Consider the following 26,878-nt stretch of genomic DNA (forward strand, 5'->3'; position numbering starts at 1 on the left):
TGGTTGCTATAGGCACATTTCCACTTTCTCAAACCTGCAGCTTGATAAAACCCCCAAATCTTTACCCTGGAGGAGATATTTGCAGTTTATTGCAATGTATTAGAGTACTATAATGCCCGTCCATTTGTAATTGTGCCCAGTAGTTAATAGTTAGCTATACTATATGTCTGTTCATGAAAATGAAACCACCAGTTACAGTGCTTAGGAACAGGCACTTCCAGTTAACGAATTGAAATTCTAAAACAGCTGAACTTTCCATGGTTACTTAATTTCATTGCAAAATATGCCATAAAGAGGAAATCACCTTCATAAATGTATCATTTTCATAAACAAAGTTGATGAACTGTTGATGAAAATGATACATTTATATATTGTAATAATGGAATGTATAATGTACATTACATGGAACATTTTCATCAATAAATACATTTATTTTTAAATAATTCCTTATCAGTTTTTTGTAGCGAAAATGGGGATTTACAAATGATACTCCAAAAAATAGTTGTTTATTTAGTATTAAACAGGATAAATTCATGACTTGGGTAGTAACAAAAAGCTGTTATTCCTGAGTACTAGTGATGACAGTCTCTTATACATGTGTTTGCAATCAGGAGAAACTGTACAAATGTATTTTATGTTCAGTAGACATTAAGATCTTCCAAATAAATGAATTTCATGTAATATTTCTTTGTTTGTTTTTTTTAAATCCAGTATTTTTATTGGAATTTTTCAAGGTATAAACATACCAAACAACAAAAAGAAAAGAAAAACAATCGCATACACATCAGAATTAAATGACGCAATTTACAAGACTTCAGTAAAGCATAATAACAGTATATGTGCTATACACATTAGGATCATACATCGTAAATGCTCATACATAGGTATGTTACACATGCAGGGTTCACCATATGGACTCAGATATTTATTATAAGAACTGCGGGAGCCATACACTTAAGTACTCGGAGCATCTGAACTAGATGACACAGGATAAAATGGAGACTCTAACCATCTATACCATATATTCTCAAATTCCTTCAGAGCCTGTCTGCTAGTATAGACAAATCTCTCGTGCCTTATGGTGGTATTAACCAGTGTCTTCCAATTTTTAACTGTGGGACTCTTCGGGGCCAACCACAGCCTCGCTATACAGACCTTAGCCAACATCAATAACTGTGAAATGTACATTTTTGTCAGTTTATTAACTTTACCCTTCAAACGGAGCCCAAAGAGACAAGTGGCCGGTGAACTAAGAGACACTTCAATTCCAGTAACCCGGATACATCGCCTAACCCTGCGCCAGAAGATTTGTATACATGGACACTCCCATAGAAGGTGCCAAAATGTTAGCATTCACCGAATTGCATTTTAGGCAGTAAGGGGTAACATCCGGACGAAATTTTGCCAGTCTAATAGGGGTAAAGTAAGCCCTGTGTAGGATAAACACCTGTATTTGTTGAAATTTTAATGACGAAGTATAACCTTTAGTACTGTCTGTAACCATTCCCCACTCCTTGTCTGATAATCTTTGTTTGTTTTTAACTGTTTTGTCGTTAAGGCTTATATTATTAATAGGTGACATTAATGCAATAGATTTTTGTTTCTGCGTTTTTTGTGAATGTATATTCCACATAGTTATTGAACGTATCCTGCAGTGTCTTGTGTAGTACAGCAGAGCAGACCTATACCCATCAATTCATCAGCGCACATATCTTCAGATCCGTTCCTACTGGTGAATTCAGTAGCACACAGAGCCAAGTTAACCCAAACGAAGTATACATGGCTTAATTAATCAGACCCTACATCCTTGTACAGGTGTGTTCCTAAGCTATAATATAAAGTAACATATCTAAAGAATAAACACTCAAAGATACTTTACCAAACACCCAATATAGCATACAAAATAAGTATTTAATTAATCAACAAATGAGGACAGAACCAATGCATAGAATCAAATAAAACGGATTCAAAATCAATTTTGATCTCCTATAGTCAGTAACATGAATGGCAAAATAGGTGAGGTTAGTGGTTTTGATCCATATTAATTCCACATTCAATAAAATAAATATGTTAACTAAAAAAAGGCTATGATCATAGTTAAAAACAAAGAATATATTAATGTGCTAATAGCACAATGTCAAAATGGTCCTACTGAAAAACTAAAATAAAGTGAAATTAAAAATGTACATTCCAAAATAACAGTAAAATGTATAAAAACTAATAAAACAACTAAAACAAAACAAATTTAAATAATATAATTATTATATACGATTCATTACAAAGTATTGGCTATTAATTGAATTAATTGAAAAGTAACAGTATCAGTCTGTATATTTAGAAAGCATTCTCAATCATTATGCAATATATATACACACTGTGGTTGATTAGATGTTGAATCTTATACAATTATATATGCAACTGTAGATTAGGTGAGGCTAATGAAAAAATCAGGAGAAAACCGGAGCACCCGAAGGAACCCGATACAAACAAGGGAAGAACATACAAACTCCACACAGATAAGATCATGTCTGTGAGGCAGAAGTGTTAACCACTAAACCACCGTGCTGCCTTACTGCCAGGTTCACTTATCTAAAATATAAATGAAAAGTCCCCTCCCATATATTCTCAAGCCCAACCTACTCAGCATCAGGTCCAGTCGTGTGTGTGTGTGTGACTTAAAAAATTCCCCTGTAAGAAATAAATACTATTAGCCAAAAATGAAATAAATAAATAATGTGCCTGAAGTAAATAATGAATGTCTCTGCTAGGAAATAAACAATGAATGGTGTATGCCCCCATTGGAAATAAACAGTGAATGCCCCCTTTAGGAAATAAATAAACAATAATTATTACTTAAGCTACCATTATTTATTTATTTCCTAAATATATATATATATATATATATATATATATACAACACACACACAACACACACACATGGACACATATGTGGATGTGACAATATTCTTCTGTGAACATCCTCTTTCTAAAAAAAACTGGATTGCTCAATGGTATACTGTTATTTTATTACTGACCAATCAGTGTTAAGCTTCAGTTCTGTACTGTCTCCACCTTCTGTATATAGCATACCATACCAGCAGTGTAGTGACAGAAGCTTGTCACATCCACAGCTGTGCACCATAACTGTACTGTAACTCCACAATATTAGGCTGTGTAATGGCAGAGACCTTCATCAGGCATGTCCAGCTCCTTGGCTTTGAGAAAAGATTCCTTCCCAGCCAGCACTATGTAAGTACATTTAAAAATACTTAATTTATTATATTTTCATCACTCACAACCTGATATGTTTCCACAAAATCCTATTCTATATACACACATCTGTTATTGTTTTTGTTGTTATCACAGTCATTTCTTTTATGTACTCGAAGAAGTATATAGTTGCTGTTGGGGGTTTGGTCAAGGCTGACTATATGCTATAGTTGATATATCACAGTAATATAAAATGATTATTAATATATGTTGTAATCTGTTAATGCTCATTACTGTTTTCTAATTTACTAGGTATACATGTTCATGGTAAAATGGCAGGATCTTACCGAAAAAGTTGTATACAGGAAATATACTGAAATCTATGAATTCCATGTGAGTTTATTTATTTTTTCTCTTTCTATTGTCTGCATCTGGTAACTGCTTGTTAAATGATTTTTTTTTTGTTCTAGTCCAGTTGTATAAAATATATTATACTGTATTTCTGTACTGTCTGCACTGTGCGCACAAGAGAAGTTTTAAAATGGATGTGACTTGTCTGTTTAAAGTAATTTAAACAGAGTCTTTGTCAATGATTTCCATTCTGATTTCATTCAACAATAATGTGTTTGAAAATAACTGCAAATACTATTTGTTTTTTAGTATTCTTTAATATTACATATTTGATATACTATTGTAGAAATTTAACTGCAGTGCCAAATAAGTGTTCTTTTTAAATGTATTTGGTTCCAAAGGAATGCAGATGGAAGGAATGCACAAGTAAAAGGCTAGAAGTACTCAAATATAATTGTAGAATTCTACTGTCATTAGGGAGTAAGAGATGGTGTGTAGTTATCCACCTATAGAGAGAGAGGTCAGATAGAGAGAATTATACTCAGCATGCTGGTCAACATAAGTGGTATAATTATCATTGTTATTGATATTTGAGCCGCCACAGTGCTCTGGAGCACCAGACACTGAGGAAAACAGAGCATACATAAAACAGGGACGCAAAAGGTAGACAAAATTGATGCACACATGAACATAAAGGGGCTCACACTTGAGTTGTATGCCTGTTTGGTTAGCATAAAATACTTACATTTGTATTGAGCATGCCCACAAAAAATACACCTACGAACTGAGTACAGCAAGGGCATTATCACGTAATTGCACTAGCTAACCTCTTCTGAGTGGCTGATTGTGAATTCACCTCTAAAGCGGATAAGTGCTTTCTTCATTAATCGTGCATATAGTATATGATTTTAAAGCTGCATTTTATAATTAGTTTTTTTGCTACTTTCATTCATATTAGAGATGTAAAATTTTTCCTGCTGTATAATAGAGTGCTTTTTCAAAATTTAGTTCACACCTAATAGCGAATGTGTTTATCAATATCAAAACAAATTTTAACAAGCTTTTATTGTACGTATGACCTGTTTGGGTGCAAGTGTATCTGGTTGTAAATACACCTGATGTAAACCTGTCGCATTTGTTACTGGTGCAAAGCTGGATGCATCTTGAGATGCCTACGCCTCAGCATATGGGCGTAAACACACTATTTTTGAAGCTTATTATTTTAACGCAAGCAACACCGTATCAGCCCCAAAGTGTAGGTAGAGAGCTTACAATTTAGTGGTAATGTGTAGAATGCAGATGTTCCATTTATAAAAGATGAGAACCAGTAATGGAACTTGTATATAACATACAGAACAATATTTGTAGTACTGTGCTGTTCAGGGACATAAAGAGGTCTATTTATCATTAGAACCCTGATTGCGATAATGAGACTCAGCAATACTCAGCTACCCGGCGATACTGGGCCAAATTTGTAAGGAATTACCTTACCTTTTCGCTTGGCATATGTGAGCTGAGTTGCCAACTAGCGCATGCTCAGTGGAACTGAAAATGCAGGTCTCCAGTGTCACTATTAAAAAAAACAATAGAAAAAAACTTTATAAAAAATATGAGGAATGTGGAATCTTACCACTGGTGAGGATTATCGTCTGTGATAGCAGTGTTATCACTGGTAGTATGTATTGGGCAAAACAAAATAAATCCCTAACGCCGCAGAAAACTCTAATTTTTCTGCTATAAGTTTTTTCACTCTTTGATAAATCTGCCCAATATTCTAAAACCAAATCTAAAACTACATTAGACCTAGTGTGTTTGTGTTTTAATAAATACTAATTACTCAAATAGATCATGTACGGGTGTGACTTTTATGAAGGTGATATGTCCACTACAGGATTCATATTCCTAGTGGGTCTGGTCCGAACCATGTGCCGTGAAAAGTTTAAAAATCAAAGCTATGTTGCTCTTGTATGACCTCCGCCACTACACAATGTACCTAATTTCAAGGACAAATTGTGAAATTGTGTCCCTGACAATGTTACAGTTTATACCACCAACTATACAGTATAGTGTCAATTTTCTTGCTTTACATTCTGGATGAACTTCTCATTATTAATTATTATTTTATATTATTTTATTGGCTATTAAAGAGGGAATATCAAATACAATAGAAGTATAAGTGTAATAATCATAATGTTTTGGGGCGGTGTAGAGTCTTATGTGTTTATACAGTAAATGGGTACATTATATATACCGGATAACTTTCCCTGCAACAGATTCTTCTGAAATTGTTGTCACATGGTGGCAATTATACATATACTGCCTTATAATAATTGTCTTCTGCAATTATATTTCCCTATGTGAAATCATGCAATGAAGATTAGAGATACACATTAAAGTGCATCACTGATAGTTGGGTTTTCTATTAATAGCTTACTTACTTTACTTCTAGAAAGCATTGAAGGAGATATTTCCTATTGAGTCTGGAGAAATAAACAAAGAACACAGAACTATTCCTCACCTACCAGGTAAATTGGCCATGTTACACTGTGTGGTGTGTTATGTGTTGTTGATAGGACTGTACTAAAATTGTGATTATTTGTAAAATCATTTTTGATTGCTTGTTTTGTTGATTCCTTGCTGTATTGTATACAGTGAATGTGAATATTTACATCTCTATGACATAACCAAGGACCCCCAAACCATAGATACACTACATAGTCTCACATCACTCTATCTTCTTTTTGATCATAAGTATGGTATACTCTGACGTTAGCATCAATCACACATTTTTGACCTTGGTAACCCATATTATAGTTACAAGTACAATCCTGATTTCTAGGGAGGAGCAATGTTTTTAGAAATTTTCTCTGAATCTATTCCTAAATCCAAATACGCTCTGCCTTACATACACGATTGTCAACATGTGAAAATATTTTTTGCTGACCTAAAATTAAAAGCACTGTGTACAACAAAATGGGGCTAATGGATTTTAATTAAAGGACTTGCAACCCTAAATAATTTTAAAATCCTTCTTGCTGCACTTGTGTATGTTATTGAAGTAAAATGTGATGTGTAATTTATACAGTTACTGAACACTTCCTCAAATGTAATTACACAGGGTATCATAAACACAGCTGGGGAAAAAAAGTGCTTTTGCCTTAGACCCCCACAGCCTCTGCTAAAATGTTGCCATGGATTGCAAAAAAAAAGTGAATAAAAAAGAGAAAATGTACATATTATTATATTTATAAATGCTATATTTTCATAAAGTGAGAAACCAAATTTCTCCTGTACACTTTGGGAAGTTGAAAGGATTTTTCAGTTGCACAGTTACTTCTCAGCAGAAATAAAGTGGTTTAGATTAGAGATGGGTGGGCTCAGTTCCCCGAGATCCGAACCCGCCCGAACTTCACCTATCCGAGTACTGAGCCGATCAGGCTCGATACTCTGGTGCCAATTCGGAATCGAAATCAAGGCAAAACGCTATCGTAACGTCGTCGGATCTCGTAGCTCGATTCTTGCGATATTTGAAATCCACAAATACCCGCCTCCACAGCAATCCACCGCCATTTGACAGAGGGGGAGAGAAGGGTTACATCGCAGGCAGCATTATAGCAGGCAGAGAGCAATTATTATATACATTATTCTTGCAATTATTCTTGAAGCAATTGTTATAGCAGGAAGAGAGGAGGATAGAGTAGGCATTTTAGCAAACATTACCAACTGTTTGTGGTGTCATATTCCCTCCTACAGAAACTATTTTCTGGCTGCAGAAAGTATTATCTAGCAGCACCATCTATTTAATATTTTGCACTACAAGTGTTTTGGGGTGTCCCATATTTGTCCATTTCTATTTATATTGTACAGTCTATACCAGCTGAATTTTTTCGTGGAGGAGGGGGGGGGGCTGATACAGACAGCCACCAAACTACCTTTGTGCATTTCTATTTTTATTGTACAGTCTATGCAGGCCGTCTTCTTTTCTATTTAACTACAAGTGGAGGGGGGAGGGTGGACTGATACAGACAGTCACCAAACTACCTTTGTGCATTTCTATTTTTATTGTACAGTCTATGCAGGCCGTCTTCTTTTCTATTTAATTACAAAGGGAGGGGGGGGGGAGGCTAACACAGACTGACACCAAACTGCCTTTGTCCATTTCTATTTAACGTACAGTCAATGCAGGCTGATTTTTTTCTATTTAACTAGAAGTGGAGGGGGGGGGCTTATGCAGACAGAAATCAAACTGCCTTTGTCCATTTCTATTTATATTCTACAGTCTACATCGGCTGAATTGTTTTCTATTTTACTACTAGTGGAGAGGGGGTCTGATGCAGACAGAAGCCAAACTGCCTTTGTCCATTTCTTTTTATATTGTTCAGTCTATGCAGGCTGCTTTTTTTCTATTTTACTACTAGTGGATAAGGGGGTCTGATACAGACAGAAACCAAACTGCCTTTGTCCATTTCTATTTATATTGTACAGTCTATGCAGGCTGATTTTTTTCTATTTAACTACATGTGGAGGGGGGGGTGCCTATACAGACAGACACCAAACTGCCTTTGTCCTTTTCTATTTATATTGTACAGTCTATACCGGCTGTTTTTTTTCTATTTAACTACAAGTGGAGAGGGGGAAGGGGCTAACACAGACTGACACCAAACTGCCTTTGTCCATTTCTATTTAACTTACAGTCAATGCAGGCTGATTTTATTCTATTTAACTACAAGTGGTGGGTGTAATATACACCCAAAGACGATGGCTACATTGCCAATAGTCATAGATGGAGAGGAAGACAACCAGGTTTGTCTGTATAATTTGCAGGCAAGTGTTAGAATTAAGGACGGCCTACCAGGGATTAAACTGTTTTTTTCATAATTTATGAGCTTTAGAATTACCTCACTTATCCAAGAAACAGGTGGAGCACTAAATGAGCTTATTATTTACAAAAATAGAAAAACAAACAAACAACCAAAACCAAAACGAAAACACGCAAGGGCGGTTTTGCCAAAACACAAAGGTAATCCAGATCCAAAACCAAAACACAGGGGTCAGTGACCATCTCTAGTTTAGATTGACTCCAGAGAGAAAGATGCAACAGGGTGTCAAAAACACTTTTCAGGTGTAGGTTTTATAGCCAGAAGCCAGAATGTGCATAGAGAACAAAGAAATCTGGGATCGGAAATTGAACTTGGAGGAGCCTGAGGATTGGGTGGAGAGAAGCATCATTATAGTACCTAATAATATGTCATAGCAGTTATCTGGTTGATTTACTATTACATACAATTCATAAAATGCCACAATTTTGTTGCTGCAATGACACACACATTCCAGCAACTGCAGTTATCTCATTAATGAGATATTAAGTATATTAATACTATAATGCATTAATATTTATACTATATAGTATATTAATAATATAATGAGATCAGTAATTAACTGGTCATGTCATGTGATATTTCTAGGTGATGCGGAGCCGAAAATGCTATTTTGATTTGTGTAATGATATTTTAGATAAATCATTCTCCTAATATTAATAGCATAAAGTAGCACAGTGTTTTCTAAGCAATAAAGCTTAGATGAGAGATGAGATAAGTATGAGCTTTAATCACAGAGATGAAATATAGACAATGGATCACAATTCTATGCTCCATGACACCAATAAAAAAACATTTGCCACTTATATATCCACTGGTATTAGGATTATGGCTTGGGCTATTGGGTCTATGGCTAAAACTTGTGTGTGTTCAGATTTAAGGGACATGTAACTGTTATATTATTCTAAAGAGGTTAGTATTATATTTTATTTGATCCAGGGTATAGTATAGTCACTTTGGTTATGCAGCTCAATAAACATGAAATTGGAGACTATAAAACAAAGGATCTCTTGTCTACTTTACACAACAGGTGACAGAGAACAAAGCTCTTTTATAACTTCTTCCATCATTGCTCCATTGTTGAAAAGTTGTAAAGTAATCCTACGTGCTGGTGGGCTTGGGCAACTATCCCTTTTTTAAAACGCCCATTGGTGAATATATTATGCAATATAAATGAAGTGACCAGTTTTCACTGATTAAACTCTTCGGAATACTGTTATATAATAAATCCTCCTTTCTCAGTTACACTGTAAAGTGAAGTCTGTTTGGCCACATTTAAAAGACAATTGCTTTTCTATTCCTTTCTCAATTCTCCATTTCCATCTACACTCTATCCATCTTTTCATATCTCTCTCACCAAATCATATGATTGAATAAGATGCCTTACAAAATAAAAAAAAGGGGTTATCCACTTTTGAAGATGCCCCCCTTGTAACAAAAAGGTGGGAGATGCCTCCCTCAGAACCCCCACCCATCCTGTTACTTGAAACCTGAGGTTAAGGAGCACTGTGGTTATAACATGGTCAAATCACTAACTTAACAGGGTAGGATGAATATTTCTAAGACACATTTTGCCCATTGCAAGCACTACCAAATGCATCAATAATTAGTAACATTTACATAGTACATACTGACAACATAGTCATCTTCTGTAGGTACATTACTTAATATACTATATTTAGACAGTTTTTACATATTAAATGCAAGAAACAAGAACTGAAACCTATTGGTTGAACCACCTGTTTGTTATTGAGACATTTTTGTCTTATATATTTTTTTTTTGTGAAAGATGAACTATGCGTTTCTGAGTGTAAGTTTAAATGCTAATAAATTCAACACATGACAAAAATAATAGAACAGTTACAATTATCATGTAAAATTAAATATGTCTTGTCTCCAATAAGCCCAGAATTGATTTTCTGTCTAGTGTGCTTAATGTCTGCAGCATTTATATATTCATTTTAATAAATGCATATTAGCCATAGGTTCAAATTGGTTAACATTTGAAATGTAAACTAGAAGGTTGACTTACAAATTACATTAAAAGTGTCATCATCATCAGCTATTTATATAGCACCACTAATACCATATTGCTGTACAGAGACCTCGCTCACATCAGTCTACATTCCCTAACATACACACACACACAGACCTAGAGAGACTAAGGTCAATTTGACAGAAGCCAATTAGCCTACTAGTACGTTTCTGGAGTGTGGGAGGAAACTGGAGCACCTGGAGGAAACCCACGCAAACACGGGGAGAACATACAAACTCCACACCGATAAGGCCATTACTGGGATTCATCTAGAGCAGTGATAGTCAACAGGTGATCCTAAGTCCAAGCCTTCACCTGCTGCCGCCAGCTCCATCTTGCTTTAATGTCAGATTTGTTTGTTATAGCTTGTAAAACTTGTTTAAAATATCTGCTGATATGTTATTACAGATAGGTCTCTCTTTTTTTAATGTATTACTAAGATTAAGGGTTATATGCGGCCATTTTGGAGGTTAGAGGCAAAAGCATCATGCAGCCCCCGAAGTGTATCACATTGCCCATCACTGATCTAGATTGTTCCATTTTTAGTAATCTGACAATGATGTTGGTTTTTCAGCACCAAAGTGGTTTGATGGCTTGAGGTCAACAGAGAACAGACAAGTCACACTGGCTGATTATTGCTTATCTCTACTCAGTCTCCCACCTAAGATCTCCCGCTGCTCTCTTCTCATCAACTTCTTCAAGGTTAGGCCTGATGATGTGAACCCCACATCCAGCAACAAGTGAGTAAACGTTATACTTCTGTCTACCACTCCTATCGAAATGCTCTGGATACTGCAAAACAAACTTACTTCCAATCTCTTATCTATGCTCAGGCTTCTAACCCCAAACGCCTTTTCAATACATTTAAATATCTTCTCAATCCTCCCACCCCGAACCCTCCATCTACTATCAGTGCTCAGGATCTTGCTTCCTACTTCAAGGACAAGATTGACAAGATCAGACTAGAAATGGTATCCTCTTCCTTGACAAGCAATCAGCTCAATTCCTTCCCACTACCGTCTGACACCCTCTCTTCATTTGACCCCACAAATGAAGAGGATATTTCTATGCTCTTATTATCTTCCTACTCTACCTCCTGTCCTCTTGATCCTATTCCCTCGCAAGTTGGTAGATCCCTATCTTCTGTGCTCATTTCACCTCTAACTCAAATCTGTAATCTCTCACTCTCTACTGGCATCTTTCCATCACTATACAAGCACGCAGTGATTGCTCCTATTCTAAAAAAACAAAACTCCGACCCAAACTCTCTCTCAAATTACCGTCCCATCTCTCAGCTCCCTTGCCTCTCCAAGCTTCTAGAGAGACTTGCCTACACTGGCCTCACACGCTTTCTTTCCGCTAACAACCTGTTGGATCCTCTTCAGTCTGGCTTTCGTTCTCAACACTCCACACTGCGTTGACCAAGGTTGTCAATGATCTGATCACTGCTAAAACTGAACGCCATTACTCTCTCCTAATTCTCCTGGATCTCTCTGCTGCATTTGACACCGTCGACCACTCTCTTCTCATATAAACGCTGCAATCCCTAGGTCTTCAAAACACTGTTCTATCCTGGTTCTCATCCTACCTCTCTAATCGCTCTTTCACTGTTAATTTCTCTGGAGCCACCTCTGCTCCGCTTCCCCTATCAGTTGGAGTACCACAAGGCTCAGTGCTAGGTCCTCTGCTGTTCTCTATCTATACCGCTTCTCTTGGAAATCTAATAAGTTCCTTTGACTTTCAGTATCATCTCTATGCGGATGATACCCAAATCTATCTATCCTCTCCTGATCTCTCGACATCTGTGTTGTCCCGTGTAACTGACTGTCTTTCTGCCATATCATCTTGGATGTCCTCTTGCCAACTCAAACTTAATCTTTCTAAAACAGAGTTAATAATATTCCCACCCACCAACAAGAGCATACCTGACATTTCTATCTCTGTTGATAACATGACCATAAATCCCACCCCACAAGCTCGCTGTAATCCTTGACTCACACCTATCCTTTGTTCCCCACATTGACTCTATATCTAAATCCTGCTACATACATCTAAAGAACATTTCCAGAATTCGCACATATCTCACGCAAGACACTGCAAAAACCTTAATTCATGCACTTATCATCTCCCGCATTGACTATTGCAATTCCCTCCTTACTGGTCTTTCCAAAAACAGACTCAAACCCCTACAATCTATTTTGCACGCTGCGGCAAGCTGCACCAATATACATCTCCTCTCTTGTCTCAAAATATTTCCCAACTCCGTTCTACACAAGATCTGCGTCTCTCATCCACCCTCATTACATCCTCCCATTCCCGGTTACAGGACTTTTTTCGGGCTGCACCCACTCTATGGAATTCTCTCCCTCGCGCAGTAAGACTCTCCTCTGGTCTACAAACTTTCAAGCGTTCTCTGAAAACCTACCTCTTCAGACAAGCTTAAAATATTCCTCAGCCACCCTCATAACCTCGCTACCTTTAGCCTGTTACACAATTTCACACAAGACAACTACCCCCTGACCAACATTGTTGTGTGACGGGATCATTTAGCTTATGAGTCACTTTTAACTTTTTGTTTATTAGTTTATTATGTTTGTCCCCAATTGTAAAGCGCTATGGAATATGTTGGCGGTATATAAATAAATGATGATGATGATGATATATACCTCTCATGAATAATGGTAATGTCACACTTGCATTAGCAATTATATTCTGCTCTTAAAAGGCACTTTAATCACTCTTTAATGTTGCTACAAATAATAAGAGCAATCATTAATGTAACTTGCTAATCTCTATGATTTATCTATTACGAAAACAGACACAGAAATTTATTTGACACCAACTCCTAATTAGCGATCACCCACTGTTTCTCAATTTCATTTACAAATTTGGAAAATTTGGAAATTCGTTTTCTTTGCTACAGTGCATTTCAGCCGGCATGAAGCAATGAACTGCCTGGCATTTATCTCACATGTAACAAGGAGGATGTTGTGGTATACAGTTGGTTGGGTTTTGTAACAGATTTTTTGTTGTATTTTCAGTGGTCGTAAGCCTGAAACGTTCCTGCTGAAGTTAGAATCCACAAAGAAAAATGTGTCTGGTAAGGAAAAGATCTGTTTATATTAATCAATAGTTAGAATTGACATCTTAACTTAAAAAAGACAAGTGCTGCAGTGAATACTAGAACACAATGTAATTGTATAGTGTGGGGAACTATTCAATTATGTATACAAGGTGCCTTAGTGTGCCGGATACATAATTAAATAGATTCCCTCATCAAGTGGATCTGTGGGACGGATGACCCAAACACTCCATGGCTTCTGCAAATTTTATATTAGATGAATATACCTGATACAATAATACACTATAATAAAGTGTCTTATTTTTATTTATCAGTCTTTGAAATAGACTATGTACTTTAGAACTAGATTTACTTAAAAACTATGAATGGTGATATGCACAAATGTTCTGTGACCCATAGCGGCCTGACTAGAAAATTCAAACAAACATCTGGTTGCTATGGGTTACAAAACATGTGTGTACAATGATCCATGTTATAAATAAGCCCCTCTTTCTACCACTAAGGGCTAGATTTACTAAGCTGCGGGTTTGAAAAAGTGGGGATGTTGCCAATAGCAACCAATCAGATTCTAGCTTTCATTTATTTAGTACTGTCTACAAAATGACAGCTAGAATCTGATTGGTTGCTATAGGCAACATCCCCACTTTTTCAAACCCGCAGCTTAGTAAATCTAGCCCTAAGTGAGCAGTGTACTAAGGGAGTAAATACAGAGCTAGAGAAAATAGGATGAAAATGTTTGACCTCTGAGTGTTGTTGAGAAGAAGCACAGATGTGACTTGTTTTATTATAGGATGGATATTCATAAGGTATTCTCTATTCTTGTGACAGATATAACAGGTCCTATTATTCTCCAGTCCTATCGAGCAATTGCAGACTATGAAAAGAGTTCCAAGACGGAGCTGACAGTAAAATCTGATGATGTGGTTGATGTAGTGGAGAAAAATGAAAACGGTAATTTTTTTTAAAGTTATATTTTAAAGAAAATGTTAAATTAATCAACACACAATTCCTTAGACCATAATATTCACCCAATACTTCCTCTTAAAGGAACCTATCCCAGCGTATCCAACTTTACTCCACTAGGATTTCTAGTGGAGTAAAAAGCACATTCTGGGAAGAGCAGGACACAGGAACTCCATGTCAGTTTCCCAATGGGGGGGAGTATATTTATTTATTGACATATATTATGTATTTTTGTCTTTCAGTCATAGGGGACACAAACTAATGTTGCCACCCACAGGAGGCATGGCAATTAAATAAAGAAGAGAGGCCCCTTTTATCATGACTTAACCCCTTTCTACAGTCAGGGAACTCCATATTCAGGGCCATAGGCTTGTCCCATGTCCTTTGTTTTTTTAATTTTACAGGTGGCCTTTATTAGTCAGGTTTTTCATGACACTTGGGAGTGCGGCAGTGGAGAGATCCTGGTCTCTCCCTCCACCATCTCTTCTCCTGACATGGGCTCTTCATCTCCACTTCCTTCATCTCTCTTGCTCCCTCTGATGAATGCAGTGAATCAGGTTATCAGGGGTTTGGAGGGAAGACAAAGGCAGGGCCCTCATTGGTCATGCTTTCTGTCCCCAGTGTACCCTGCCCTGAGTGCCAGATTTGCAGGTGTCTAGTTGGCAGTCACCTTCCTTTACTTCTGTCCACAGGAGAAGTTTCCTGGACATCACATACCAAGTGGCACTCACAAGCAATTATTATTTCCAGTCAGTGACATTTTTCTCTAGTCTTACTGACACTGGCACCTGGATAAACTTCACTAGTTTTTCGCTCCATAAGGTACAGGCCCTTCTTCAGTCTGCGGCAGTGTTTTACAGGGTGGTCCTTTCCAGTGGCTCCCTGCAAGCCATAGAGTCTAGATCCCTTCAATACAGGCATGGCTGGCACTGAGTAGAACTCTACTATCCAGGAGGCAAGTTACAATCTTCCTTTATTCCTCCTCAACCTCAGATGAGTGCTCATAGACTCAATTGCTATATTGCCTCTCACTTACTTACCTACATCTTTAGGGTTAGGAGTATGTTTTTCTCTTATAATAGGCTCCCTTACAACCCCAGACATGATATCTGATTCTTGCTCTTTGTTGGAAGGTATGTTGGCCTGGTGTGATGGGGATCAGTTTGGGGCCTTTTCTGCCAAGGTAGATAATGCTGATAATCCTTCACTTTCCAAGGAATCAGCCAACGTGCAGATCAGTATATGAGGATCCACTGTTCAAGATCTGGCAGTCCAATCCAAATTGAGTTTTAAGACTGCTCAACCTGTTTACAAACATGAAAATTGACCATTCATTGTTAGTTCATTCAGAGTCAGATTCCCCCAAAAAGTGTTTTCAAATGAACAGACACTTTATTACTCTCTATAATTTTTATCTGAATTTGGTCTGCATCTCCAAAGATAGATGCTCCAGTGTCCAGTTTGTCCAAGCAGACGACCCTCTCCCTTCTAGATTTAGTGTCATCCAAAAAAATTGTTAACTGGAGGCTGGATGACCTTCTAAAGGCAATGTTGATTTTAGCTGATACAGTGTTACACCTCTCATTTGCCCTGGGTAGGAAAAGGACATGCAAATGTGGGTACAGAAACTTTGAGCTGGTCTGCAGGACCTCTTGTTCCTCTGCTATGCTCTCACTAGTTCGGGGAAATGTTTTCTTACCTAAGCAATGAGGCCTAAGATGGGGGTGACCTGATAGCCAGGTTCTACGACAACTCTGTGGCTGCACAGTTGCACAACTATCACTATGGCTTAGGCCTGGTTGTTGGACCCTAATTCTATGAAATCATTGCTTTTCTTCATTTTACAGTAATATCTCTCTTTTGTCTGTAATTAGACACGATTATTTCTCAGATAATGGGTGGCAAGAGCACTTTTCTACTGGAAAATTGAAATTGTTATCTGTGTTCATATATCTAGATTTTCCATTTCAAGCATTTGTGATGCAGGGTAGGAAAAAAACATTTGGAGAGGCAAAGACTGGACCCAAAACTTACCAATTCTTCCAAATCATTCTGAAATCTTCCAAGGGTGGGAGGGTGTCTGCCAGATTATGGGATGGCTGGAAGAGCCCCTGAGATGGTCAATGTGTTTTGACAACCTTTTCCAGAGGCTACATATTGAAATTTGAGGAAGATCTTTCTCTTTAATTTCTTAGAGCCACTTGTCACCCAACCCATGCAGGTCTTACCTATGCATGAATTCAGTCTTTTCCTACCTCCCAAGCAATAACTCTGGTAATGGTGCAGTGAAGCAATGTATTTTTTTTTTTAACATGTAAGTCTCCAAGCTCACCTTTGGAGGTGTTACGAGCCGCGGCAGTGCCCAGCCGCCGCGACTCACTTACCCGCGTCCCGGCCGTCGCCATGGCGACCGGGACGTCATTTCCGGCCATAACCCGGCCGTTGCCGGGGCAACCAGCAGACGCTTCAGAGCTGCGTCCCGGCAATAGGAGGAAGCCGGGCGCAGCGATTCTACAGCCTGTGGGCTAATTAATAGGGGCAGATTATAGGAGGCAATTACAGGCATTAGCCTGCAACTGTGCAGGCCAGGGGCAAGCCCTGATTGGCTCTATTAGTGACTGCTCTATTAACCTGCAGGAGTGTGTTCAACCTGTGATTGGTTCAGCTGGGTATTTAAGGCAATGAGGTCTGCTGCCTCATTGCCGGTTATAGCTTCTGTGCTCCAGTCTGCTGACCTGCTTGTTCCAGTTCCTGTATCCTGTATCTACGTTTGACTTCCCGTGTATGACCCTTGGCTTCGTATTGGACTTCGCTTGTGTTTCCTGTGACCCTGATCCTTGGCTTGTTTACCCGTTCTGCTACTTTGCCTGTGACCTCTGACCTCAGCTTGTTCATCATTACTGTTACCTGCTGCCGGCCTTTGACCTCTGCGTGGACCTGACTCTTGTTGCCTGGGTTCTCCCCAGCCGGTACACACTTCACGACCCTCTGTCAGTCTGCAGCCCAGTCTGTCCCCACCATCAGGGTCTCCAGTGAACACCTGACTGGCAGAGTAGACTCCGGGTTGTGTTGTGCCGGCTGGAGGGGTTCCTAACATTATAACCGGCCCACTCACGGAGACAAGATTAGGATGGATGCAAGTGGATCCACACCGTCTCCGGCACAAACCCTAGCAGGCCATGTTGAGTCTTTGTATCAGATGATGCAGGGATTGGCTGAGCGTATGTCTGTTCAAGAAGAAGCCACAAAAGCTTCACAATCTCCTCCAGATCCCATCTGTGAGCCCAAAATGAATTTACCGGATCGGTTCTCCGGAAATAGAACCTTGTTTCGGAACTTCAGGGAGAGCTGCAAGCTCTATTTTCGGATGAGACCCCGCTCCTCCGGTTCAGAGCAGCAACGAGTTGGGATTATTATTTCCCTTCTACAGGGTGACCCCCAGTCTTGGGCGTTTTCTTTGCCACAGACCAGTCCGGCCATGCAGTCCGTAGACTCCTTCTTTGAGGCATTGGGTTTACTGTATGATGACCCGGATCGAGTGGCCTCCGCGGAAGCTCACCTACGGTCCTTGAAACAAGGCAGATGGTCGGCAGAAGAATACTGCGCGGAATTCCGTAGATGGTCACCTGACAGTGGATGGAACGACCCTGCCTTACGTAGTCAGTTCCGTGTCGGCCTATCTGAACAGATTAAAGATTCGCTAGTGCAATACCCGTCTCCTAGCTCTCTGGAGGATCTGATGCACCTCTCCATTAAAATTGACAGGAGATATAAAGAGCGGAAAACTGAAAAGGAAACGTCATCACCTCCATCCGCCTTCGTTCCTATCTCCCAGGATGGTGAGGAACCAATGCAATTGGGAGCATACCGTCTTTCCGCTGAGGAGAGAGACAGGAGACGGTCACAAGGCTTATGTTTATATTGTGGCGCAAGAGGCCACTTCTCTCGTTCTTGCCCAAACAAGTCGGGAAACGAGCATGCCTAAGGAACGAGGGGAGAGTTCACTTAGGTCTACAAATTGTCTCCCAGAAAAATGCACTATTGGTCCCTGCACAGCTCACGTTCAGTGCTCGTTCTACGAAACTATCAGCCTTCATTGACAGTGGAGCTGCTGGCAACTTCCTTGACATCGAGTTTGCCCGCTCTGCTGGGATTCCGCGGATTAAACTCCAATCTGCCATTACGGTATGTGGCTTAGATGGTAGTCCGTTGCCAGGAGGCAAGATTACTTGGGAGACCCCACCACTACAGTTGAACGTTGGCGCTCTCCATTCGGAATCCATAGTCTTACGCCTTATCGAATGTCCATCGGTTCCTTTAATTCTGGGCCACCCTTGGCTATCCTGCCATAACCCCGTCATGGATTGGGCAAAAGGAGAAATTGTCCAGTGGAGCCCCCATTGTACACAGTCTTGCTTGACACTACCTCTACGTATTATTCAGTCTATTCCGGAGCAGCTCCCTTCTCAGTATCATGGCTACTGGGATGTTTTCTCCAAAAAGGCTATTGACACACTACCACCGCACCGCAATTTCGACTGTGCCATTGAGCTCATTCCGGGCTCTAAATTACCCAAGGGACGCTTGTATCCTCTCTCCGGTCCAGAGACCAAATCCATGCAGGAGTATATTGACGAAAACTTGGAGAAGGGCTTCATCAGGCCATCCAAGTCCCCAGTAGGAGCAGGGTGTTTCTTTGTACCCAAGATCGACGGTGGACTCAGACCCTGTATCGACTATCGAGGGCTGAACCTTATTACGGTTAAGAACACCTACCCCCTTCCCCTCATCTCCGTTCTTTTTGATCAATTAAGAGGAGCCACTATCTTCACAAAAATTGATCTTCGTGGAGCCTATAATCTCATACGTATTAGAGCAGGTGATGAGTGGAAGACGGCGTTCAACACGCTCTCGGGCCATTACGAATACCTGGTCATGCCGTTTGGCCTGAGTAATGCTCCTGCCGTATTTCAGGATTTGATTAATGAGGTGTTACGTGAGTTCCTGGGACACTTTGTTGTTGTTTACCTTGATGACATCCTCATATATTCAAGAGGGGGTGTAGCCAACCATCAGACAGGCGAGACCAGACACTAGAGGGGGGAGGGGACAGCCCACAAAGGGCAGCTAGCATCATAGTATAGTATTTAAAGAATGCAGTGTGTATATAAAGAGTACACAGTCTTGACCTGCCCCTTAGATTGGGCAGAACGGTCACCAAAAATCAGGGTTTGTCCCACTAGACCAGGCTTGACTAACCTGTGGCACTCCAGGTGTTGTGAAGCTACAAGCCCCAGCATGCTTTGCCAATATATAGCAGCTTATTGCTGGAAGGGTATGCTGGGACTTGTAGTTTCACAACACCTGGAGTGCCACAGTTGCGGCTTGTCTGTATCCTGGAATGTTGGGGGCCCTATTTGGAAAAAATAATGAGTACATTTAGAAAATTCCAACCAGGTGTTAAATCAATAGGACCCACAATCAATACTTAGGCCTTCCTCCAGCCCCAACATTAAAGTAGTAGTATTCCCATTTAATAAACCTATTTCCCTCCCTCCAGACAGCCCCTGCAATAAATTAATCGCATTTACGTATAATAAATATACCTATTTCCCGCAGCCGTCACTGCCATTAAATAATTCATATTCACATTTAATAAATCATGCTCCTCAAACTCAGCCCCACATTAAATTAATAGCCCTCAAACAACCTCATCTTAAATTAATAGCCCACACTATAAAATAAAATTAAATTGCCCCACCTTTACCCTACAAACAAAATAGCACCCATTATTTAGTTACCACCTACCACACACACATTACATTGCCACAAGGCCGCTGTGTCATCACACACACATTACTGTGTCCCTTCATTACCATGCTGTGCCTACTTATGATCACACTGCGCTCTCCATGCTGCTTTTGCCCCCCCCCTTCTCCTGGCCCTTCATCACCCTGTGCCATGCGGCTTTTGCTCCCCATCACCTTGTGCCATGCTACTTTGGCTCCCCTTCACACTCTGTCATGCTGCTTTGGCCCCCCTTCACACTCTGCCATGCTGTCTTTGCCCCTTTTCACTCTCTGCCATGCTCCTCCTGCACTCTGCTCCCCCCTTGCTTCCGTTCCTTCACTTACCTTTTCTATCGGCTTCTTCTCTTCTTCCCGACTCCTCTCTGCGGCGCTCCTCATTGAACGTCAGACCAACGAAGAGGGGAGCGATCATGGTTCGGTCCAAATGGGGGATAGCCCAGTCCCCCGGTGGCCCAGTCCGACCCTGAACACAGACCTTCTTAGCCTGTGAAGTTGTTCCTCTTGGCTTAGTGTTATTGTATGCTGATTTTTGTTCGGTCCAGGTTGTTTTGTCTTTTTGCTTGGGTTTCTTTGTTTAGGATTTTTACTTCTCCTATTCATCGTTGCTATACAACTCCCTGACTGGAGGAGGTAAATAAGTAGGGAAACAATAATAATTTCTTCTTTCATTAATGTTTAGGATTTAGGGGCTGATTTAAAGTTGGACGCATTTGCACATCGAACGTAGGAAAAGACACATGCAAGAAAAATTATACTTATGTGTACATGTTGAGTCCCTCAGCACATCAGGTGTAAAAGTGTGTATACTTACACTGCACAATAATGTAGAGATGTAGCTTTTAGACATATGGCTTGACAAAGTGCTAAAGTCGCATTACCCTATTTGTACACAATATAATAATGCAATCAAATCTCATATACACAGAGAGAGAATTGTCTTGAAAGTTAAAGTTGCATTTGCCATACAAAATCTAATGATATACTACACTACCCCATCTGTTGTTCACCCCTTCAGAACATCATATGGTAATCTTCTATCTTTTCTTTTCAGAAATGGTTCAAATGGAAATGATTACATATAATAGAGCTACCTCGCTACTGGAGGGGTCACTATGCAATTAGCCAATCTGAAGCAGTTAGATAGTGGTACTGATAGTCAGCATCATCATTGCACTAGTCCACCAGGACCTGCAAGAGGCACATCTCCTAAAAGTTGTACCTGCAGATGCATTCACATATAATTCTGATGCAATTATGTGTCACACACTTACTGTACTCAGCCTATGCTTGTCCACCCCCATTCTGCCTCTCCAGGGGTAAGGGGATGCATGTCAACAATATGTAAAAGCCTCCATACATACATTAATGTGCATACACAGTACAGAAATGTATATCTTATGCAAAAAGAAAAGAATGTCCAGCTCTAAATGAGCCTCATAATTTGTAAATTTGTCTTCATAATTATTCTGAGAAATATAGCACAGTTAGAAGAAAAATATGTCAATTATTTGCCATGACATAGCATATTACCATCCACTCCTTGATGGATAGCTATGTTGTATGTTAGGGCTCCGAACATAATGGATAGCAATAATGTATTAAATGGGAAAATATATTGGAAAACAGGAAAGGAGGTTGGAGGAATCTGACTGTAGTACAAGGAGATGTGATTGTTGAGTATCTGAGTTCAATGGGTATTAAATCTAATTATTTATTGGTAGACTCATGAGGATTTTCTGTCTGTGTCTTTCCTATATTAATAAATGTTCTTGGGGTCAGAATAGAGTTGTCGCTTGTTTGTGTTATAGTTTAACAGTATATTTCCAACATTGATGATAAAATGATGACCAAAAAGGAAAAGAGGATTGAGGAAAAACAATTAAAAAGAAAAATATTTCACATTGTTCAGTTGCATTTATGAAGGATGTGACAAGATTGCACACTGCTCATATTATTATTATTAGATTTTTAAGGCGTCACAGTGCTCTGCAGCACCGTACAATAGGAAGAACAGGAAACATATAAAACAGTGACATAAAAAGTAGACAAATTAAATGTATACATGACAACAAAGGGTAGGGAGGGCTCTACTCATTAGAGAACTTACATTGTAATTGATGGCACCACTGAAACAAGAGGAGCGAATATAGAGATTGGGACAGTTGTAAGGATGCATTAGTTTGTGTATTATTGGCGGGAGCAGAGTAAGTTGTAATAAAGAGTTGGGTTTTCGAGAATGCCTAAATAATTGAAGGCTGTGCAACAGAATTCCATAAGTGGGTAGCAGCACGTGAGAAGTCTTTTAGGCAGAAGTGAGAGGTGGTTATCAGAGATGAAATGAGATGCCAGAAGTCAGAGGTAGATATAAGAGTGCAAGACGTGAGAGTATTTTAATTTGAGATGTATGAAGGGGTGTTGTTGTTGTGGGATTTGTAGGTAAGGGTGTGTAATTCTAATTGGATTCTGGAGGACACAGGGAGCCAGTGTTGGGATTTGAAAAATGGTGCAGCAGGTGTGGAGTGGTGAGAGGAATTTAATATTGATTGAAGTTTAAATAGATGGGTGAGAGGAATGCCAGATAGCAGGAGGTTGCTACAAGAGATTACTCAGGAGAACCAGAGGATTATTTGTCTGGGAAGGAGGGTGACATGGTTGGACAAGAACACCTCTAATGTTTACATTGGTATACACTCTTGTGTTTTTCAAAGAACCATAGTTTCTAAGTTATGTTTTCTATCTTTCAGGTTGGTGGTTCTGTCAGATGAGGAACAAGCGGGGTTGGGTCCCAGCTGCTTATCTTGAGCCTCTTGATAGCCCAGATGAGCCTGAAGAACAAGATCCCAACTATGAAGGTGAAAATTTATGTACTGCATGTAAACAAAGATGTAAAAACTAAAGCAAAATGTGGCTTTAATGTAGAGCACAGAGGTTTTATTAGATATTTAGATATTTTATTATAGAAATCTGCAAGAAGTTTATGCAGTCTTGGCAGCCAGAGTGTGCTTCTTCTTCACCACAACTGGTTTCTGGCTCCTCAAGATAGCACTAGCACGACAATGCTGCCATATGGAGGTCCTTCCTGTAATTATGCTTTAGGCCTCTAGTTTCATAGCAACCTCTTAGATTTTCTTATGTTCCCAGCTCAGTGCTGTCCTTTATCTCACGGGCTATTAAATGATTCACTTTAAAAAAAAGCAGCTCCAATAACCAGAAAAAGTAGAAATTGTGCATCTTAACAATGGTAGGTACCTCCCAAAAAACAATCAGACCATTACACTAGACTTTTTTCTGGGAGATAAGCAAGACCAACCACTGCTGTGCAGAACTGAGATGCTCAACTTATGTTCAAACAGGTGAACTGCACGTCACTACAAGAGATTACTCAAGTGAACTGGAGGATGAGTTGTCTGTGAATGAGGGTGACACGGTTGAAGTAATCCACAAGCTCCTTGATGGTTGGTGGGTCGTCAGGTATGAGAAAACCACAAGCAAACCATATAGTATGTCTTTAAATCAGTAACAATCTATTTCCTGGGAAATCAATTACTGACAGTTATTACATGTAAAATTATTGTTTACTCATTTTACTATTATTTATAGAATTCTTTTCACATATCTACTGGTTAAAATGACCATAATCCAGTATGAGTATACACTAGTATACTAGTTTTTCATTAATGTAACTTGAATTAAGTTTTAACATATTTATGATCGATTAACTGAATACCTTGTGATCTAATAAGCATTGTTCATTAAATGACTAACTATTTTTGGTCCAGGAGGGGTAGTATCACTGGCTATTTTCCTGCAATGTATCTCCAAAAGTCTGGAGACCATCTTCCTGCAAATAGCAGCCAGACAAGGACAAAAGGCTTGCCACCCCGGAGGTAAGAGCAAGATCTAAATATCAAATATTAATAGTAGCTGTGCTGATATCTTGTTTAATTGAACATATTGGAAAGGTAGGTTAGAGTCCAAAGATGGACGCTTAAAGGACCCTTAAACCTTAATATGTAAAATGTTCAGATATGAAAACCTAAGGTTAAATACATTGTTCAGTGTTAACCTGACATTCTATTGCAGATCTTTTCAAAAGTAAAATACTAGCTGCCCACTCCATTACAGATATCAGAAGCTCCTCCCACACCAATCACAGTTGTAGCTGTAAATTGGTAGAGACCATTGCCAATTGGTTCCTCTTTAAAAAAAAAAAAAACAACTGTATAATTATGAGTTATTTAATGACACTATTATTTGTAATATCACTTTAACATGTTTTTCCACAAACAGTGATGCATTCCAGTAAATTAGCTCATATGTTTATTTTAATTATTTTTATTGAAATAATTCTAAAATGATTTCTCATTTCATTGCAGGAGAACAATTTCAAATGCTAATAGCATTCACACGGCAAAACGTAAAGAGATCAGCCAGAACACTTATAAGAGGAACAGCAAGAAGTATCTGAAACAGCGGCAGTCTACTATTGATGCTGGGACGTCTTTAACCATCGGTAAGCATTGACCTTTACATCCTACTAAGAATATTACTTCAGCCTTCAAAATGACTGACTCCCCTACATGAAGCAGACAGCTTCACTTTAGGTAATTAGGTATGGTACACAAGTTCATAATGACTCTTGTTGCATTTAGCACTATGGGAATTAAGCTTAAAGAAATTTGATCATATTCATTTAAATGTGCAACATTGTGAGCTTTACTGAACAGGGCCTTCTATTTTGTGTTGCTGTAAATAACAACAATAATAATAATTATAATAATAATAATATAATATACTGTTGACGTTATACATTTAGGATAAACTAAAGTTAAAATAGAATATCCTGAGTTGTTGAAGTGGGCCGGTATACAATGGTGTGCCATATTGCTATTTCAATTACTGTTTTGATTGTAAGACTATCAATTTCTATTCACTTACACTTTCCATACCACCACTTCTAAATTTCCACTTAACCACTGCATATACTCCTATCAAACACACCATTACAACATGGTCAATTATGTTTATATAGCCAATTGTACCGATTTAAAAAAAAAAAATGTAAGGGGCGTCAACATGGAAAGAGGCTGATATATGTGAAACACAAAGAATTTTTTTTAAATCTGTATATACAGTGTCAAATATCTTGTTAGACTATTGATCATTTTTCTAAATTCTCTGTGGTGCATGTAACATGTAACTGTATGTTTTGTCTTCTTTTTTATTTGTAGAGGAAAACAAAGAGGAGGAAAATACATCTAAAGCCCAACCTGCAATTCCACCAAGACCAAGCAGAGAGCTCATTCTGGACCGATGTACAGAAGATACAAAAAGCAAGATTCGGACAGTGAACTAATAGAAGTGCCATTAATGCAATATTGAGTCATACAGATGAGCTGCTGGAACCAAACCAGACCAGTAGAATGTAAACAGCTAGCTGAAACACTGGAGTTTTAAAGCGAGGTCTCTATCTACACTCATCTTTGTTAAAACAATCAGTTATGCTCTAATGTTTATATTTTTTCAAATGTAAGCTGTTTGTCAGATATTAGTTCCCTTTACGCTGTAACGCTTGTTAGCTCTAATTGCCTCCCTAAGTCTCTCAGCCACAGCATGCATAGACATCATAGCCTGCACCATGCCATCTAAGTCATCACACCCCTGCAGAAAAGCTATACTTATATATTGGCGTTGACTTATATAAATGATTGGTGCCGCATTTAAATTAGGTCTACAGAAATGTTTTGTTACTGATCATACATTTTTTTCTTTGGAATATATATATATTTTAATTTGTCCTGTGGATAAAAAAATATGTTCTTGTTTTTCTTTATGTCCTCCAGTGGACTGGATGACAATGGTGGAGATCAAATTTTACATAATTCTTTACAGGAAATAGAGTTAAGTTTGACAAACAATAGATTTACAAAGGAAAGTGCTTGTGACACAATGGCTTGCACTTGCGCAAATGTTTCAACATGAATTAGGGAAGTGTTCTTGGTCAAATGTGGTTTGACTTAAAAAAAAATACAACAATAATAAAAAAAAAATGAATACACTCAGTGGCCTCTTTATTGCGTACACCTTTCTAGTACTGTAGAAGACCCCTTCTCCCCCTTGCTCCCAGAACAGCCCGAATTCTTCGTGGCATCCATTCAACAAGGTGCTGAAAACATTCCTTAGTGTTTCTGGTCAATGTTGAAATAATAACATCACACAGTTCTTGCATATTTGGGGACTACACATTCATGCTGCAAATCTCCCGTTTCACCACATCCCATTGAGAAATGGTGACATCGTAATACAATGAACTCATTGTCATGGTCGTGGAACTAGCTTGAGATGATGTTTGCTTTGTGACAGGGCTTGTTATCCTGCTGGAAGTAGCCATTAGAAGATAGATAGCCTATGGCAATAAAGGGATCCACATTTTCCACAACAATACTGAGGCAGGCTGAGGCATTTAAACAATATTCAATTGGTATTAAGGAGCTTAATGTGTGCTAAACAAACATTGCCCATACCATTACACCACCACCTGCCTGCACCA

The 26,878-nt window shown here is 38.9% G+C and overlaps 1 protein-coding gene across 1 annotated transcript; it reads left to right on the forward strand.

The window, feature by feature from the left end:
• The first annotated feature begins 3,085 nt into the window (after positions 1-3,085).
• Positions 3,086-26,386, forward strand: NCF1 (neutrophil cytosolic factor 1). Its single transcript, XM_075194997.1, has 11 exons — positions 3,086-3,249; positions 3,523-3,603; positions 6,011-6,086; positions 11,048-11,213; positions 13,515-13,573; positions 14,384-14,506; positions 23,073-23,180; positions 23,682-23,799; positions 24,108-24,215; positions 24,705-24,841; positions 25,560-26,386. The coding sequence occupies exons 1-11, from the start codon at positions 3,178-3,180 to the stop codon at positions 25,682-25,684; spliced, it is 1,173 nt and encodes a 390-aa protein (XP_075051098.1). The 5' UTR covers positions 3,086-3,177; the 3' UTR covers positions 25,685-26,386.
• The last annotated feature ends 492 nt before the right edge of the window (positions 26,387-26,878 follow it).

Source organism: Mixophyes fleayi, chromosome 2 (assembly GCF_038048845.1).
Source record: "Mixophyes fleayi isolate aMixFle1 chromosome 2, aMixFle1.hap1, whole genome shotgun sequence".
In the NCBI taxonomy this organism is placed as follows: domain Eukaryota; kingdom Metazoa; phylum Chordata; class Amphibia; order Anura; family Limnodynastidae; genus Mixophyes; species Mixophyes fleayi.

Bases quoted from the DNA above. Each gene is read 5' to 3' on its own strand.
- NCF1 (XM_075194997.1), top strand. From the start codon at position 3,178: ATGGCAGAGACCTTCATCAGGCATGTCCAGCTCCTTGGCTTTGAGAAA. The intron at 6,087-11,047 runs GTAAATTGGCCA...TTGGTTTTTCAG, and splicing joins AACTATTCCTCACCTACCAG to CACCAAAGTGGTTTGATGGC. The intron at 23,181-23,681 runs GTGAAAATTTAT...ATGTTCAAACAG, and splicing joins ACAAGATCCCAACTATGAAG to GTGAACTGCACGTCACTACA.